This window comes from Rhamphochromis sp. 'chilingali' (assembly GCF_963969265.1).
Source record: "Rhamphochromis sp. 'chilingali' genome assembly, chromosome: 12".
NCBI lineage: Eukaryota > Metazoa > Chordata > Actinopteri > Cichliformes > Cichlidae > Rhamphochromis > Rhamphochromis sp. 'chilingali'.
Window position 1 is genome coordinate 27194421 of NC_137939.1, and position 18623 is coordinate 27213043.

Consider the following 18623-nt stretch of genomic DNA (forward strand, 5'->3'; position numbering starts at 1 on the left):
TTTTCTTCCTCCCCGTCGTTGTGTATGAGTAGTCACAGCTGTGTTACCCTCCTGTGTCTCATTTCCTTGTTATCCTTTGTGTATTTAAGCCCTCTGATTCCCTCTGCCCATTGTCATTTCACTGTGTGTTTTTTCTGGCTCCTCAGTTCCCTCATCACTCCCTGTTCCAAGTTTAAGTTTATAGTTTCCGAATTTTGTATTTAGCTTGTGCTCTGCATATCCAGCAATAAAGCTGCCTCTTTTCATTCAGTATTGTTAGGTTTGTAGCATAAACCTATTCGCTGGAACGTTAAGACAATATAATTACACTGCTAAGCAAGACACAAATAGGCAAAGTTCTTCATGTTACTCGTGCACGGGAGAGAACCGGACAACCGCTTGACTCCAGTTGGTCTCGTCCGTCCTCCTGTAACACTGCCCTTTTATTGAGGTTACATGAATATGCATAGGTTCATTAACATACGACGTCTACATACAAACAAAGAGTACCTTGCCTGTGTGTATGCGTGTGTGTGTGTGTGTGTTGCTGATCAAAGGGTTAAACATCCTTGGTCAGGAAGAGGGTAGCCTCCCCCTCACCCTAGATGGTTCATCCTAGATAACACGGTGAGGAAGTCCTGCAGTTCATCTAAACAAAGAGCACTTAGACTAGAACAGACGTAGCTACGTTAATCCTACCATAAAACAATAAGACACGGTATGACCTCTCATGCTCCCAAAGTGCTGTCTAATACACACAAAGTTTGCAGACTATCAAGGATCAAAACCTCTACCAATCTACAACTAATTACAAAACTCTAAGCATATATAAGTAAATATTTCTAAGCATAAATGACAATCAACAATACAAATCTAACATTTCCCCCCTTTTTGACCTTTATGCTTAAAAAGTTCCCAGGTATGAATACCTCATGTCTGACAGTTTCAATGCAAACCTTTTTATACTCAGCATATGTCAAATCACCCTAAATTACTGAAAAGGTACACAGTTTAATAAATGTATTAGCAGTTACCCCATTCATTGAGCTCATCTCTTGGCAAACTACATCTTACGAGCAACCAAAGAAATTGTTAATTTAATAGTGAAACTAAAAAAGTAACATTTTCAAAAACATCTCAGCTTGGTGGTGCTTCCTCCGGGTGTGCACATCACATGTCTCTCTGCAGAGTGGTTTAAGCTCTGCAGGGCGTCATGAATGTCTCTTCCAGTTGTTTCCATCACTGTCCATAGGACCAGAGTCCAAATGTATGTAGAATAGACATTCAAACATACCAGTTGGTTTTGTTGTTCGTCAACATGGGTCTCAGCTATTTCCAAGCTGCAGACCTCTCAGCACTCTAGTTTTATGGCCTCTTACCAGCCCCCATCACCTGACTTCAGACCTTCGTCTTGTGAGGGGGATATTTATGACTCCTTAATTGTCCACGCTCTGCAGAGAAACACCTCTGTGGAAAGGGTGCATGGTTCAGTTGTCTTACTGCTGTTATGATCCCAGCAGCCTTCAGAGTGTCATCGTATGCACAGTATAGTGGCACAGCATTAGGTGATGTTCATAGGAAACTGCTGTCATCACCACCATAGCTTCTGGTTCCTGTGCTTTCATAGAATCATGATGTCATCCCCGAACTCCTTCTGCGCTGTCGATGGAGCTTGGCACGCTCCCCTCATCCCACGAGTTTTCATGTTCCAACGCTGCTGAAGGTTTAAGGCAGAGCACGTCGTACACCTTAGTTGTCTTCCTCAGCGTCAATATTGAATCTTTCATTTTATTTAAAATCTCCTGGAAGCTCAGTAGCACAGCTCTCTGTGTGATGTCTGCTGTGCTGAAGATGATCTCTGATCCTCCTGAAGCCTCTCTCCTGGCCTCAGCTCCCATCTTGTGGACGATCCTCTCCTCTATTTTGCAGGCAGTTTCATGGTCCTTGCTGTGGCTCCAAGGTCTGATCTCATGATGGGCCCCAACCAGCTTGACCTTTGACCTCAACCACTGCCTGGCTGTCGGCTATGCCTGGAATGGTTCACGCTTCTCACTGGGCCTCTGAAGATTTCTCAGGAGATTACTGCTGCACCTGTATTTCCTTGCTAAGAAGAAAAACTTCTATTTGGAGAGCATGTCAACAATCATCAAACCACATTCTTTAGTTCAGTGAACTTCACTTATAGGCCATCAAAGCCTCATCTGAACATGGATGCACCACTTGCATAGGTTTAATATTTGTAAATAAAACGGCTAATCACACAAATCACTGCAACAATAATAGTAAACATTGTTTAATGTTAATCCTTGCACTCCACCTCTTGACGCATGGACATTCCCATGCGTCAACTCACCAAACCTGGATCCCTGTCTTAAAGAAAAAGATTAGCTAGATCATGTCCCAGGCAACATCAGGGCATCTCCTCTGGAGTAGCTCCGTAACCCTGCAATAAAAGATGTTAGCGTGTGTTGCATATTAAGTTTGCTTAACACCTGGCTCTCCCAGGAGCCTGCATACACACCATCACGGCCTGGAAAGCAAAATCTGGAAGTGAAATCAAACTTCATACCTGTAAACAATTGTATCATAAGAGTAATAAGCATTCAACATCAGCAAGACAAGTGTCATGTGCAGGTTTTCTCAAATCAGTAACTACAACTATTACCCTAATTCACCTCAGACATGGATTATCCCATGTACTCTGTTAACATTAATGTAATCAGTGACTTCTCTTAAGCAAAGTCACTCCACTCATATATTATTATTATGGGTTCAAAAGTGGCCAGCAAATGAGCCCATAATAAACTATTCCATAAATACCGTAATCTCTTATTTGTTTTACCCATGTCACTTGTCCGCTTCAGCTGAATCTACCACAGCATTCTCAAAGAAACAAACATTAGCAATACACATTGACTGTGGTCAGACGGAGGTCAGACACAGGTCAACGGATTCTAGAGGTGCCATAAAACACCATTAAGTTAACACTCGCTGTGGAAACAGTAACACTGGTCTCATCACAGTATGTCTCAAACTATATTAATTTCTCCATCAACATATGCCTGTAACTACAGTTTTCTTCACACATAAACCCAGAAATCTCGTAGTAGAGAAACATTAGCCAGTATTCCTATAAATCACATGATCAAACACATGAAGAACCATAATGCTGTAAAAACGAAAATGCAAATGTTAGCGCTTGCGCAGGCGTATGCATACTTTGTCACAGATATCTCTGTGAGCACACAAGCTAGTGAATGACGCACACATAGTAAATTCACAGACACAGAAAATGGCATTTAAAATGTTAAATCATCACGCAACCTCGAGTGTTGCTGTCATCTTTCTGCTCCTGTAAAGGGAAGCACACACAGACTCATCTGCACCCCTGCCAGGCGGGGGTCAACTTCACACAGTCGTGTTACATCAGTAAAGTCTTGTCAGCTTTTGTCAGCTTTTACCAGTCAGTCAGTTTGTTTTCCTTTCACTCACTCATTCATACATTCATTCTTTCTTTCTTTGCTGATAGTGGAACCTATCGTCGCATTTAGTTTCCACTCTCAGCAAAATGACGTCATTTCAAAAAGAAAAAGAAGAACTTTAGTTTGGATTACATCGCTGAATCCTTTTGGACTGGGACTGTCATTTAATAATTGTCCCAAATAAGTGGCTTTCTCCAGAGTCCATTTAAATGTGGAGAACTCACTTGGCACAATTTTCTCGACGACGTGTAGCGCTTTTAATTCCCGACGTGCAGATCTGCTTAAAGAACAGAGATTATCAAACAAAACTTTCAGTGCACTGTGAAAGTATCAAAATAAAAAGGCCTTGTTAAGTCATGACACAAGCTCCTCATCTCAGGAGGGTAAATCATACCATTAGCATGGTTCATCATACCATCATACTAATCGGCAGGCTCAACTTCACAACAAAAGAAAAATCATCAGCTAGATTCACTCCAAATCAACCATCAGCTGCACAACACACAACATAATCCTAATGTCTTATTAGCTATGAGTTTAATTACCAGGTCTGTGCTCTTCACTCATTTAGGCCACAGATCTATTTTATTCAATTTTCCTTTTCCCTTCATCATAAAACATGTGACATGCTGTCATGCACTTCACAAAACAGTCTGTTCTGACGTATTCAGAGTTGTGTATCTAAATACAGGATTCACTCGCACATCAAAGCAGGAAACTCAGTGTTTTAGAGTCTCTACTCAACACACAACAACTCCAACACATCTCATTCACTCATACTAGAATTCAGTCACCTTTCATTAATCTAAAACCAATCAACTAATTTGCATATCAGCTATTAACCCACCAAGTTGACAGGACGACAGAAAAGCATGTTCAAAATAGTATCACAAAAGACAATTTCCCTCATACAGTAAATTACATGTGCTGCCTCAATCAAGCAGGAAGCTTCTCCCAATTTACCATTTTAACAACTAAATTTATTGTCTGATCACTGGTTGGTCAAACCAGGATCTTTTTTCTCACAAAAGTTAAATTGTTGTCCTGCAACTTGGAGAGTCAATTTTTTTTCTTTAGGATAAATTCAGCATTTGATAACAAGTGTCTGCTAAATTGACACTATTGTAACACTGATGAAAGATAACAAGCTAATTTTCATTACATGTGTTTGTGTTATTAGGCAGGTCCAATGCATGTCTGTGGAGCTGCATCTCCAGCAGAGCATGTTCTTAAAGCTGCCTTTCCTACACACTTCTCTGCTATTATTTAATCATTTCTTAACTAATGTGCTATGAGTCTTCATGAGTCATTTTGTGTTTGGAATTGTTAGTAGGGTTAATGCATGTTCTGCTTGTGTGTGTGTGATTTTGTATATGTTTCTATTTTCGCAATGTTTCAGACTCCGTCTCAATTTTCCAACTTAAGCAGTCAGTTTTCTTTTCCCCAGGTTTGCTAACCCAAATTTTGATTTCCCACATTAAATAATTCCTATGTGTTCTCACCTAGTCTTCTCACTCTGTTGACCTCTCCCACTTCAACAGTCCAACAGCCGGCAGTTCTCCTTCAGCTTTGTCCTGTGTCCCACTGTCTCTTCTTGCCATTTTACTCCACAGGTGGCAAATGTCAAACTCCAACTGTTCAGTTCTCCTCAAACGTTTTCTTCACATGCACAGTGAAGTCACAGCCACTCTCACTATTGTCCTCTGATGCGGTTGACTTCGTGCTAGTGGCTGAAGTGCTGCTGCTGCTGCCTTCCTGGGCGACTTCTTAGCAGCTGCTGCCGGTTTCTTGGCTTTGGCCGCGGCGGGCATCTTAGCTTTGGTCTCAGTAACCCTGTTCATCTTGAAGGATCCGGAGGCCCCGGTGCCCTTGGTCTGCACCAGAGTGCCCTTCGCCACCAGACTCTTGATGGCGGTCTTGACACGGGCCTTGTTCTTGTCCACATCGTAGCCTCCGGCAGCCAGAGCCTTCTTGAGGGCGGCCACGGACAGGCCGTTGCGCTCCTTGGAAGCGGCCACGGCTTTCACAATCAGCTCGCCCACGCTGAGGCTGACCTTCTTGGGCTTGGAAGTCATCGTCTTCTTCTTCTTGGCCTGAACCTCGGCGCAGGGCGCAGGGCGTGTTTATGATGGAGCCTTTCCCACCACAGCGCTGGCACGTTGAACGCATCATGAAGGGTCCATTTCTTTCATGTCGCTAGCCAGCATGCTAGCTGCATGTGGCTTGCCCGAGTCACTCAGTCCTTTTTGAGCATTTCAACATGCTGCCACCGCCATCTTGCTCGCCCCTCCGTGGAAGTCATCCAATCAGACAGGAAGATGGGTTTGCTTTCTTCTGCTGCTGTTTATCCACATTGCTGCTGCTTTGCTGGGACTTTTTGTGCTCAGGACTTGCTGCTGTCTCTTTATCATGGAGCTGCATTCCTTATCTTCAGGGAGGAGTGAGCTCGCTTGTGAGGTTGAGAAACACATGGCACTGTAAATAAGTCAGCCAGAAACTTGGCCTGCATGTTTCCAATGATGTTAAACTATAACTTTCTTCTGACCGCTGCATGTGGAAAATTGATTCAGGTCTGCTTTTCACCTGAAAGTGACAACTAAGACATTTCATTATTATCATCACTGCTTAATCAACACATATCTCTCTCTCTCTCTCGCTCTGTGTTTTTGTGAACGGTCCTTTCTTAAAAGCAGAAAATGAAATTATAGTTGTTTTTTTTTTTTTTTTGGTTGATCAACACAAAACCTTTTTCCTATGATTATTTTTTTCTACAATATAAATTCTCCCTCTTATTCACTCTTTTTTTTTTTTTTTTTTTTATTTACAATAGCTGGTGACCTGCAAAATCACCGCTGTCACTCACAATCAAAGGCAATTACTCTTGCACAGTGCACAAAAACACTGTGATGTCAGACACATTCACACTCACTTTGTCATCTGCAAAAATAAATCACATGGCTGATGATATGTGCCATGGTGATCCGTAAATATGATCACCAGTTTATTTAACTATTTTTCAACCCAACAAACAAATAATCAAAAACATGATGCTGATGTTATGAACACTCTACACACAAGTCAAGATGCAGGAAAACTGCTCATGGAAACGTTGCACACTCCAGTTATCACAGTTATCATAGCGCTGTTTCCCTCTCTTAGAGTAGTTCTCAGACAGCTCTCGATCTGATAATGTGTAGCCTGCTCATCAGCTCAGAAGAAAAAAAAAAAAAAACTGCAACGCAACATCACACAGTAGTTGCTCTGCCCACAGCGGCAAAGTCTTACACTTTCATATTCAACTCAGCTTCTCCATCATGTACTTTTAGATGTTTCATACAGGGTTGAGCATATTAGTTGTTTTCACAGATGTGCTCTATATCTCAACAATGGCTCATAATAAGACGACAGTCTTCCACACAGGTCAAGTGCCTCTATGCACTTCATTAGTTTAAATATTTACCTATATCACTTCACCTCACATGTCATCGTACTGAATTTAAGCAATCACAAGCGTAATGTAGATGACTTTTAACAACTATCCACCTCAATTACGTCTATGGTCTGGCACACAGGCTGAAGAGTTAACGTTTTGTGTCAGCAAGGGGTGGGGGGACAGCCACCCACCAGAGCATAGCTGCTGATGTGGGCTGGCCTTCTCCACACGCTCTTCAAGGCTGGTGTGTTTTCTGAAAACTTCTAACATTTTAATCTCTTCCATTTTTAAGCCTGCGATTAACCGCACGGCTCAGGTCCGCGTGAAACCCGCGTGACCGCGCTCGCGTGAACCCGCGCAGCTGTGGAGCCGTCGCTCTCTCTCTTTTTTACATAAATACTTTGTGCTGCCAGGAGCAAAGTCCAGCACAAACGTCTGTCTCCCTCCGACTCACTCTTGGTTGCTTAGAAACCCATGATAACAACAACAGTCGGTGTCACAGACCACATGTTCTGCTCCGCACACACTCACACACAACAACAACAACGATGACAACAATGACAACGACAACAAAAACAACACAAAATAGGCCTATCGTCCAGCACAGTCTGGACCCCGCGGAACTTCTCAACGCCCCACAAAGCGGCGGAGAACTCACCTCTAGCCACACAAAGTAGCGAGGAACCTCTTGCTCCACAAAGTAGCAAGGAACCCGGGTATCGCTACACAAAGTAGCGAACTTCTCAACGCCTCACACAGTGGCGGAGACTGCACAACGACACGGTTATAGAGTCGGCCTCTTCTCAACGCCTCACACAGTGGCGGAGACTGCACAACGACACGGTTATAGAGTCGGCCTCTTCTCAACGCCTCACACAGTGGCGGAGACTGCACAACGACACGGTTATAGAGTCGGCCTCTTTAAACTTACTTGGCGTTGCTTAGAGTGTAATATCAGCCCGAATCCCGCCGACCGTCATTCATCGAGGAGAAAAGACAGACCGCGAATCCACAGGAACTTCCTGGCTGACGTCAGTCTTTCAGCGTGCCTCTCCCCCCCTCGGTGAATGCGATTCCAGGGCTCCGGCTCTCGAAGGACCAATTAATGTTAGGTTTGTAGCATAAACCTATTCGCTGGAACGTTAAGACAATATAATTACACTGCTAAGCAAGACACAAATAGGCAAAGTTCTTCATGTTACTCGTGCACGGGAGAGAACCGGACAACCGCTTGACTCCAGTTGGTCTCGTCCGTCCTCCTGTAACACTGCCCTTTTATTGAGGTTACATGAATATGCATAGGTTCATTAACATACGACGTCTACATACAAACAAAGAGTACCTTGCCTGTGTGTATGCGTGTGTGTGTGTGTGTGTTGCTGATCAAAGGGTTAAACATCCTTGGTCAGGAAGAGGGTAGCCTCCCCCTCACCCTAGATGGTTCATCCTAGATAACACGGTGAGGAAGTCCTGCAGTTCATCTAAACAAAGAGCACTTAGACTAGAACAGACGTAGCTACGTTAATCCTACCATAAAACAATAAGACACGGTATGACCTCTCATGCTCCCAAAGTGCTGTCTAATACACACAAAGTTTGCAGACTATCAAGGATCAAAACCTCTACCAATCTACAACTAATTACAAAACTCTAAGCATATATAAGTAAATATTTCTAAGCATAAATGACAATCAACAATACAAATCTAACAAGTATGTTGTGTTAGGAGTCCAACATTTGGGTCCTCTTGCTGTTGGTGACCCAGCTCGCTTTAACAACTGATTTTGTGACTTTATTTGTTTTTCCTTTCAACTGGCTTGCATGCTTGCTCAGGTTCAACTAAGGAAAATAATACTGTAGGTTTTATTGATAAATCATTGAAAAATAGAAGACTGCACGAAACAAACCCAGGCATGTCTGAGAGTAAGAGCCACTGCTTCATCATCTGATCATGATTTAGACTATGTCTACATGCACATCGCTTTTTTGGTATAAGCAGCAATTTCTTTGCATTCTGGCCTTTGTCCAAATGTAAATGGTTCTGTAAACTTCTCTTTCTTTTCGTTGTATTCATGGATTTTCTAGTAAAACCTAAATATCTCATCAGAAAACCTATCTGGGAGAAGCCTTGACATCCGACATCAGGGACAGCAACATAAAAAGGACATATTACACAGCCAAATTTGTCTGATGGAGATGCATGAAAAAGAACACACAGCACATAGAAATAAAAACTGTAGTTCTCAACTTTGATATGGCGATTGGGATACATTTATCAGGGTTATTTTTGTGATAGAAATATGCACATACTTGACTTGTAGTACAGGCACATAAAAATTGCATACCCTGGCTTGACCCACACAGCGGTACAGGTCCCGTGTCACTACCCTCTTTAGAATCTTTGTTGCCTTCATCAATTTCTTTTTTTTCTTCTTCTTCTTCTTTTCTTCCTCTTCGTCTTTGTCCGTGGAGGAAGATTTATTTGTTTCTTCCTTGGGGTGGAGTATTCTTTCAATCACATGATCTACAAAGTAAACAGATAAAATAAGTCAGTTTAAACACGAAACAGCTCAAGAATTTGTCAGTAGGGTTTTAGAAAATTTTACATAAATCTGTACCACAAAAAAAACTAACTGGATTATTATAAGAAAAATTACTAAATATAATGGACATAGTAAAGACTAGGGATGGGTACCGGTATCCGGTGCCATGATGGCACCAGACCGAAAAGCAGCGCACATTTTGGTGCTTTATTTTAGTGCTTTATTTTCTGAGATTTTATACACTTTGGATTTTAGCCAATCATTTTACCTTAGCAAGGATAGTAGGCGGGCCCAGGTATGTACGTCTTTTAGAGCAGAGCTACAGATTAAAAATGCCCAAGCGGTCAAAAGTCTGGCTGTACTTCACAGCAAAATATGCAAACTCAGCAGCCTGCAATAAATGCTTTAAGGTGATACTGTCAAAGTAGGTAACACCTCGAATCTGACGACGAACCTGGCGAGAACTAGCAAACAGCGTCGTAGTTACATGTGGCTGTCTTCTTGTTTGATGGCAGATACTCCCTTCACCCTGGCCAAAAAGGCTAAAAAGACCAAAGAAAAAGTGGAAAACAACTAAACATGAGAGGTTTTTGGACAAAGTTTGTGTTTTTTCTATTGTTTAAGCACTGCTTCCACCCAAGAGTGATACCATATATGCCCTATAGCTACAGAAAAGGCCAACATTGTTATCTTTTTTTTACAAAAAAACAGCTCAACATGAGAGGTTTTTGGACAAAGTTTGTTTTCCCCATTCTTTAAGCACCGGTTAAGCACAGACACAGTTTCATAAGTACCGCTTTGGCACCGGTATCGGATAAAACCTAAACGATACCCATCCCTAGTAAAGACCCCCTGCAGATAAGAGTAGTTTAGATAAACGTACAGATAAATGAATTCAATAGTGTCAGTCAAAAGGAATATAGTTCTATTTGAGTGTTATCTGTAATCTTTAACAATCTATATCTGTATTTGAAGATGGTTTATCTGAAATAAACTGAATGTATAATTTTTCCACAACACAGATTGAAACCACTACCTGTCAGTTTTATGTATGACTCCATGTCATCTTTGGCTTTGGAGAGAGAAACCATTGTCCCTTCTGAATTTTTCATTTTGAAGTCTGGGTGGTCATCAACAAGTAAGAGGGCATCTCTGATCCTGGATATATAATGACCAAACATATGACTTCAGGGGCACAACTGTAGATAAAGCAAAATTTTGTGTAGTATTAAAAATGGAACTGTAGGTACTCACATAATTTCTACAGCCATTTTTATCTTGTGCTGGCAGGCTCTTCTGTGGATAGAGAGCCTTGTATGGAATATCTCATACAGATTTTCCAATTCCTGTTGACAGCGAAGTTTAGTTATAGCCACTCAAAGTACATTTTCCTGAAAAATTAATTAAAAAAAAAAAAAAAAAGCAGAGGTCAGCACCTTGTCTCTAGAGCAAATGTGTTTCCGCCCATTCTCATCACAGCAGATCCCAGCAAACATAATGAAGCGCTGATGGTCAAAGCTGTTTGGAATGCCCAGCTGTTTGCAGTCCCTGAGATGAGAGAGAGAGAAAAAGAAATATATAAGTACTTTTTAATATCATATCGAAAAGGGAATTTGTCTTTTGTAAAGGAAGCTTTACCTGGCAGTGTAGTCAAACTTGTCAACATCAATCCCGGTTTCCTTGTTTGACACAATTTCATAGAGAAAGGATTTTTTCTCTTTTCGACCTTTATACGCCCACTGTGGAGACAAAGCCAGATGAGAAACATTAGACACTGACTTCTGTAGCAAAGATGATACTTAATTCACCCAACTGACCTTTTCAGGTCCTTTAATCAGTTCCTTAATGAAATCCAAGTCATTTTCATTGTCGCCTTCCAAGTTTAGTCCAAACCTTTTCATCAAGTCCTTCAGGCCATCTGTGTTCTCCAGTAGGTGATTAAACATTTTAATAGAGGCATCCTCATGCTGCAAGAATACACAGGTGTGTGTTTATTGGGGGCAGGTTAAAGTGAAAAAACCAAGCATGCAAATATTGCTTTTTTTAAACATTTAAAATACTGTCCCACTTTGCTTTACAAAGCCAATGTACAATAGCTGACTTCAAAGTGATTCACCACCAGTGACTGATGTTTTCCTCCTCTGGTATTCCTGTTAATTCATTAATGATGTGTCGGTCGTGAACGAAACGAAACGCCGCTAGAGACAAAGCATCTACAAACCCCGAAGCATGTAAAAACTCCAAGGCACGTAAAAAACACAACAGAAGTGCTTTAGGATGCTAGGCACAGTGTTGAGCTTTTGTTACCTAGTGGCTACACAAGCCAGGAAGCGCCAACAACCAGATTTGGTGTGTGGTAGTAACAGGTAAATTACCTTTTTTAAAAAAAAATTATTTGACTATATATGAGTGCTTGTGTATAAATACACAAACCATACACATATGCTTTCAATTGTGTAATTTAAGTGATCTAGGTAGCTCTGTTTTGGAAGTTCAGTTAAAGCTAGAAATGTGCTTTGGAATTTGTATGTGCTTTGTCTCTAGGGGCCACCGTATATATTTATATATAAACATATATAAAAAAAACCCCACCTTTTTTTACATTAGTAATTCCTTTTGTGCATTATTTTATATTGTTGTTAATAATAAATTAAAGCAACAAAACAACCTGAAGAGCCGGTTGGGAGCCGAAAGAGCCGGAAATCCCATCACTACAATTCATTGACCTTAAGAGCCTCAAGAGCATCCTTACACCTGAGGTGTCATATAAAACTGCTCTTAGCCTGAGAGCAGGGCTGGACTGGGACATAAAATCAGCGCAGGCATTTTGACTAGAGACCAGCCCACCAGATATTATAGAAAAAGCCATAAAGCCTTTGAATGAAAACAAACACTGCTGTGACAGTGATGTACACACATGATCTCTATACATTTTACATCAGACCAAAACTTTAATTGTAACATTCAGATCATTATTTATTAAAAGCTAGAAATTTTAAATGAGAATGAGAAAGAAAAGTATTTCTTTGTGCCCCACTTTCCCTTGCCCCCTGGCAAAACTTTACTAGACCTGCCCCTGCACAGTTACCAGCTGTCAGCTCCCTAAAAAACGGATTCTGGTGTTAGTTGTCTCTGAGAAACAGTTCATAACTTCCCTTCAACTCATTCATGTCACCTAAAAGGTAAACCTGTTTTTATCACCTGTTCAGCTCTGATGATTCAGTAAGGACATCTCTTGTTTTCATCTTCATGTTTCCCTCTCACCAGATATCCAAACCGATATCATGACCAGCAGCTTTTACAGCTGTGGCTCCAGCAAACATCAGCTGATCCTAGAAATGAATATTAAATAAATTCTAACAAAAGCTGATCAAGCTCAAACATGCTGCTGTTGTTTAGCGCGACATCGGCTGGTTTCCTCTTTCGGCACAATGTGGGAGATAAACAAGCAAGAGAGAAAAGACGATCAGCTGATCAGTAATCAGTTTCATGATTGAAGTAGCAACAGGAGAGGGAGGGGAGAGAATGAGAGAAGAAGAGGCAGCTGACAGCATAAAGATGCAGAATAACTCCAGCTTTGTGTCTTTTTCCATCCTAACTCAAGTATGGGACAAACTGTGTTCCTTCTCACCTCAATATAAAATGCGTAATATTTTCTCTGAATACAGGACGGTTGGCAACTCTACTAACTAACCTCATGAGTTAAAAAAGTTCCCTATCAGTAACATCATAACACCCGCCAGCTGTGAAGAAACTCTGTCATGTTAATAATAATAATACATTTTATTTATGAGCACCCAAGGACACTTTACAATAGGATAAAACACATGATAGAACAATGACAAAATAAGAACAATAAAACAAAAGCACAAGATAAAATTAACAAACAGTGGATTCACAGTGAATATGCAGATTTGAACAGATGGGTTTTGAGTTGGGATTTAAACTGGGGGAGAGAACCAATGTTTCTTATTTCTGGGGGGCAGAGAGTTCCACAGCCTGGGAGCAGAGCAGCTGCAGCAAAGCTCTGCTTCCCATGGTGGTGAGGCGAAAGGAAGGTACAGTAAGCTGGATAGAAGAAGAAGATCGAAGTGAACGGGCAGAACAGGTAGTGCTTAACAAGTCAGAAAGGTAAGGAGGAGAGAGCTTATGAATGGCCTTGAAGGTGAGCAGAAGAAGTTTGAATATTATCTGGAATTTCACAGGGAGCCAATGAAGTTCCTGTAGAACAGGGGTGATGTGCTGGTAGGCGGGAGTTCTGGTGATAATGCGAGCAGCAGAGTTCTGAACCAGTTGAAGCTTTTGGTGGGATTTTTGGGGGAGACCATGTAAAAGAATTGCAGTGGTCAATACGGGAGGTAACAAGACTGTGGACAAAAATGGATGTAGACTGGGTGGAAAGAGAAGGAAGCAATCTGTTAATGTTGCGTAGATGGAAGTAGGCAGAACGGGTGAGATTACTGATGTGACATTTATAGGAAAGTGAACTGTCTAGGATGACACCAAGGCTCTTAACCTGAGGAGAAGGGAAAACTGTGGAGTTATCGATGGTGAGTGAGAAATGGTTTGCCTTCAAAAGGTTGGATTTGGTGCCAATAAGGAGGATCTCAGTTTTATCCTCATTGAGCTTTAGAAAATTAGAGGTAAACCAGGATTTTAACTCAGATAGACATTCTGAAAGGGAAGAAGGTGGGAGGGAGGAATCAGGTCTGCAAGAGAGATATAACTGGGTGTCATCAGCAAAACAGTGAAACTGAAGATCAAATTTGAGGAAAATGGTACCTAGAGGGAGGATGTATATTATGAAGAGAAGAGGGCCTAAGACTGAGCCTTGGGGTACACCAGAGGTGACGGGGAATAGATGAGAGCGGAATGATCTTAGTTGAATAAACTGGGAATGGTCGAGGAGATATGATTGAAACCAGGCGAGGGGTGTGTCAGAGATGCCGAGAGAGGAAAGTCTGCTTAGAAGTACAGAGTGAGGAATGGTGTTGAAGGCTGAGTTCAGATCTGAAAGGACGAGAATGGTGAGAAGACCAGAGTCAGCTCCGATTAGAAGATCGTTAGTTTTTGTACTGTGACATGAGCGAAAACTAGATTAAAATCTCTTGTAGATATTATTATTAACCAGGTGTAAATGAAGTTGAGCTGCAACCACTTTTTCAAGTATTTTAGAAATGAAGGGTAGATTGGAAATCGGACGGAGGTTGTTAAAGTTGTTAGGATCTAAAGGTTTTTTCAGTATACAATTGACTAGAGCAGTCTTGATTAAGGAGGGAACGATACCGGTGGTGAGAGAAGAGTGAATGATAGCAGGAATAATAAAGCTAACAGGAATCCAAAAATGCAATTAAAAAAAAAAAAAAATCTAAGCCATATACACTGAGTAGCAGGGAAAATTTAAACAGACATGATTAATTTAACTAAGACATGATTATTTTAACTAAGGGGTCAAAACTCCAAAATTATTACCGTATTTCCCGGACTACAAAGCGCACCTGAATATTAGCCGCACAAGCTAAAATCAGGGGAAAATCCTGTTTTGTACATACATTAGCCGCACCTGACTAAAAACCGCAGGTGTTTCAATGTTGACTTATCATATGTAAGAGAATATGCACAAAGGGAATTGTCAGGAAACAGATGGCTGTTTGGAGACACACCCCTTTTATTAATATTTTGAAAAGCAAGTTATGGGTACATATTTGCATAACTTTTTAGGTATATGTACAAGTAGCGGTAATTAAAAGTACGAAACATGTACTGTGCTTCATAAATGAGTAACAAATGTAGTACATAACAATAACCTACAGCACACCAGAAAAATAGATTCGGACTACCTTTTAGGCTCAGGTGCAGTGACATGGCTTTAACAAGAAGAAAAGTCAGTCATTCACCACCATCTTCCTGCCCACTAAAACCAATAAAGTCCTCTTCTCCAGTGTCGGAAACGAACAGGCTCAGGGTGGCTTCATCATCCACTCTCAGCTTCTTTCCTTCGTTGTCACTGTTGTGTATTTTGGGTTGTAACAGGATCCGTAGTGGGCTTGCCCCGATGCATTATGGGAAATGATGCTTTTCGGCTGTTGCTCGGGCTAGCTCCATGTTAAGTTGCTCCGTTATAATAAATACCGCAAGTTACGTCGTGGTCCGAGTATCATTGTTATACTAGTAACCCGGAGTGAAGATATAACAAAAGTGGCGACGAGGACGTCTGGACCGACGCTGCAGTCCGCTTTGGAGTTTTACATTTTTTTTCCTGCTGATGCCTCGCGCTAACCTGGTGTTAGACAGCGCCGGAGGTAGGATGACGCTACCGGTGTGCGAAGGTGGATGCCTTTTTTTTTTTTTTTTTCTCAGCGAAACGGGGAGGAATGTACAGCGGACAGGACGACGAAGGCAGACTCCGTGACGTTAACCAAAACATAAACGGATAAAAGAGACGTTACGAAAAGGAACAGTTGTGAGGGGAAGAGTGCCATTCAACCAGGAGCCGAGTAATGGCTGGAGTTACTGGCCCTATCGGTCCCTTCGACGAAAGCACGGAGCAATGGAGCTCATATACGGAGCGTTTTGGATATTTCGTTGCGGCTAACGACATACAGGATGCTAAACTGGTGCCCATTTTTTTGAGTGTGATAGGCCCAAAGACTTTTACCCTGCTAAGGAGCCTGCTACAGCCAGCAAAGCCAGGCAGTAAAAGTTTCACAGAGATCGTGGACACACTGACCAAACACTTCTCGCCCAAGCCCCTCGTGATCGCTGAACGGTTCAAGTTTCACAAGCGAAACCAAGAAGAGGGTGAGTCTGTCACAATGTTCGTTGCATCGTTACGCAAATTAGCTGAACACTGTGAGTTTAAAGATGTTTTAAATGACACATTAAGAGACAGACTCGTGTGTGGTTTAAGAAATGAAGCTGCACAGAAGAAATTGCTCACGGAAAGTGATTTGACTCTTGAGAAGGCAATTAATATCAGTGTGACCATGGAAATGGCATCAAAAGAAGCCCATGCGCTACATGCTACAGACAGAGTACACAAACTAGACAATGGTAAAGCAAATGCACAGGGACCATGCTTCCGCTGTGGCAAGTTAGGACACCTTGCTAGTGATTGCTGGTGCAAAGAAATGGATTGCAACAACTGTGGAAAAAAAGGTCATGTAGCACGGGCATGCAGGAACAAAAGGTGCAAGGATAAGGGCTCAAAGCCTGGGAATAAAAGAGGCACTGCAAGATTCAAAAAAGAAAGACATGTTCACACAGTTAAGCTTCATGAGGATAGAGCAAATGACTCCTCAGATGAAGAAGTGTTGTCTGCAATAAATACTGTGCGAATACTGAAGGTGGACGAAACCTCAGACGGCTTTTGGGTCACGCCCAAACTGGAGGGACATGTTGTAAAAATGCAGATTGACACTGGGTCAAAAGCATCACTAGTGTCATATAATGTCTATAGGACATGTCTGAAGCACCTTCCACTCAAACCCTCCGACACAGTATTTAAAGGATATACTGGACATCGAGTGCCTATGAAAGGAATGGCAGAGGTGACTGTTCAATACAATGGCCAAACTGCTAAGCTGCCTGTGTATGTTACGCAGAAGAACTGCCCTGCTATAATGGGACGTGTGTGGCTCAAAACAATCAGACTCAACTGGCAAGAGGTGAGAAAGCTGTCGCATGGTTCCTCTCAGCTACAGGCCATACTGGGAAAACACCAGGAGGTTTTTCGTGAGGAGCTGGGCAGCATGAAAAAAATTACAGTGAAGCTGCATCTCAAGCCTGACTCCAAGCCAGTCTTTATGAAGGCTAGACCTGTGCCGTACGCCATTCGGCCCAAGGTGGAGTCTAATTTAGACGCACTGGTCAAGAATGGTGTTCTGGAGCCGGTTACGACCAGCGAGTCGGCCACGCCCATCGTTCCAGTTCCCAAAAAGGACGGCGGAATCCGGATCTGCGGAGACTTCAAGGTATCCGTGAATCCTGTATTAACAGCAGAGCAGTATCCCCTTCCACTGATTGATGACTTATTTGCTGGTCTGAGTGGAGGACAAAAGTTCAGCAAAATAGATCTCAACCAAGCTTACCTGCAAATGCACGTTGAAGAGCAGTCACGTGACATGTTGACTATTAACACACATAAGGGACTTTTCAGATTTTGCAGGTTGCCTTTTGGCATCACATCAGCTCCAGCATTGTTTCAACGAGCGATTGATCAAATCCTGAGCGGATTACCTGGTGTGCAATGCTATCTGGATGATATCCTGTGTACAGGAGCAGATGATGAAGAGCATCTGCGCAACTTGGATGCGACCCTTCAGAGGCTGAAGGAATACGGATTGAGAGTCCATAAGGAGAAATGTGACTTTTTCCAGTCATCTGTGGAATATCTAGGGCACGTGATTGATGCAAATGGACTTCACACTGCACCTTCGAAGATCACAGCAATCGTGGATGCACCCCCACCACGAAATGTCAGTCAGTTAAAGTCTTTCTTAGGGCTGTTGAACTACTACGGACGGTTCATACCCAACTTGGCATCACTCCTGAAACCACTGCACAACCTGCTACGCAAGGAAGAAGCATGGGAGTGGACAGCAAGCTGCCAAGACGCCTTTCAAAAGGCAAAGGATTCACTGACTGCATCTGAGGTGCTAACCCACTTCAATCCCAAGTTCCCAATTCAGCTTGCTTGTGATGCTTCTCCCTATGGGGTGGGGGCAGTGATTTCCCACATTCTCCCAAATGGCGAAGAAAGGCCAATTGCATTCGCATCAAGGACATTAAACACAGCAGAGTCCAACTATGCTCAGCTGGAACGAGAGGCGCTGAGCATTGTATTCGGTGTTCGGAAATTCCACCAGTACCTGTACGGTAGGAAGTTTACACTGTTTACTGACCATAGGCCTCTCACAACCATCCTGGGACCCTATACAGGGATTCCATCTCTTGCTGCTTCACGTCTCCAGAGGTGGGCGTTGATATTGTCAGGACATTCTTATGACATCAAGTATCGCAAATCGGAGTCTCATTGCAATGCAGATGGGTTGTCCAGGTTACCCCTTCCTGTTAAAAAACCCGTCTCTGACACAGTTGAGATCCTCTACTTCAGGGAGGTAGAGACAGCACCTGTTTCGGCTGTGCAGGTGAAAAAGGCGTCCAGAAATGACCCTGTGTTGGCAG

At 42.3% G+C, this 18623-nt stretch overlaps 2 protein-coding genes across 2 annotated transcripts in view; both read right to left on the reverse strand.

The window, feature by feature from the left end:
* Window positions 1–336: 336 nt before the first annotated feature.
* LOC308407129 (histone H1-like) lies at window positions 337–8599 on the reverse strand. Its single transcript, XM_080898607.1, has 2 exons — window positions 7765–8599; window positions 337–7644 (listed from the first exon to the last, which is right to left on the reverse strand). Exon 2 carries the CDS (start codon window positions 5534–5536, stop codon window positions 5123–5125), a length of 414 nt encoding a protein of 137 aa, XP_080754733.1. The 5' UTR covers window positions 5537–7644; window positions 7765–8599; the 3' UTR covers window positions 337–5122.
* A 464-nt stretch (window positions 8600–9063) lies between these two features.
* The window catches only part of LOC308407319 (deoxynucleoside triphosphate triphosphohydrolase SAMHD1-like), a gene marked incomplete at both ends in the record, with an annotated part of 28754 nt that continues 19194 nt past the window's right edge, over window positions 9064–18623 (reverse strand). Inside the window, 7 exons of the mRNA XM_080898888.1 lie at window positions 9064–9081; window positions 9240–9418; window positions 10474–10595; window positions 10692–10783; window positions 10874–10985; window positions 11076–11176; window positions 11255–11404. Of these exons, the coding sequence (XP_080755014.1) occupies window positions 9064–9081; window positions 9240–9418; window positions 10474–10595; window positions 10692–10783; window positions 10874–10985; window positions 11076–11176; window positions 11255–11404 (774 nt within the window). The remainder of the gene's footprint in view (window positions 9082–9239; window positions 9419–10473; window positions 10596–10691; window positions 10784–10873; window positions 10986–11075; window positions 11177–11254; window positions 11405–18623) is intronic.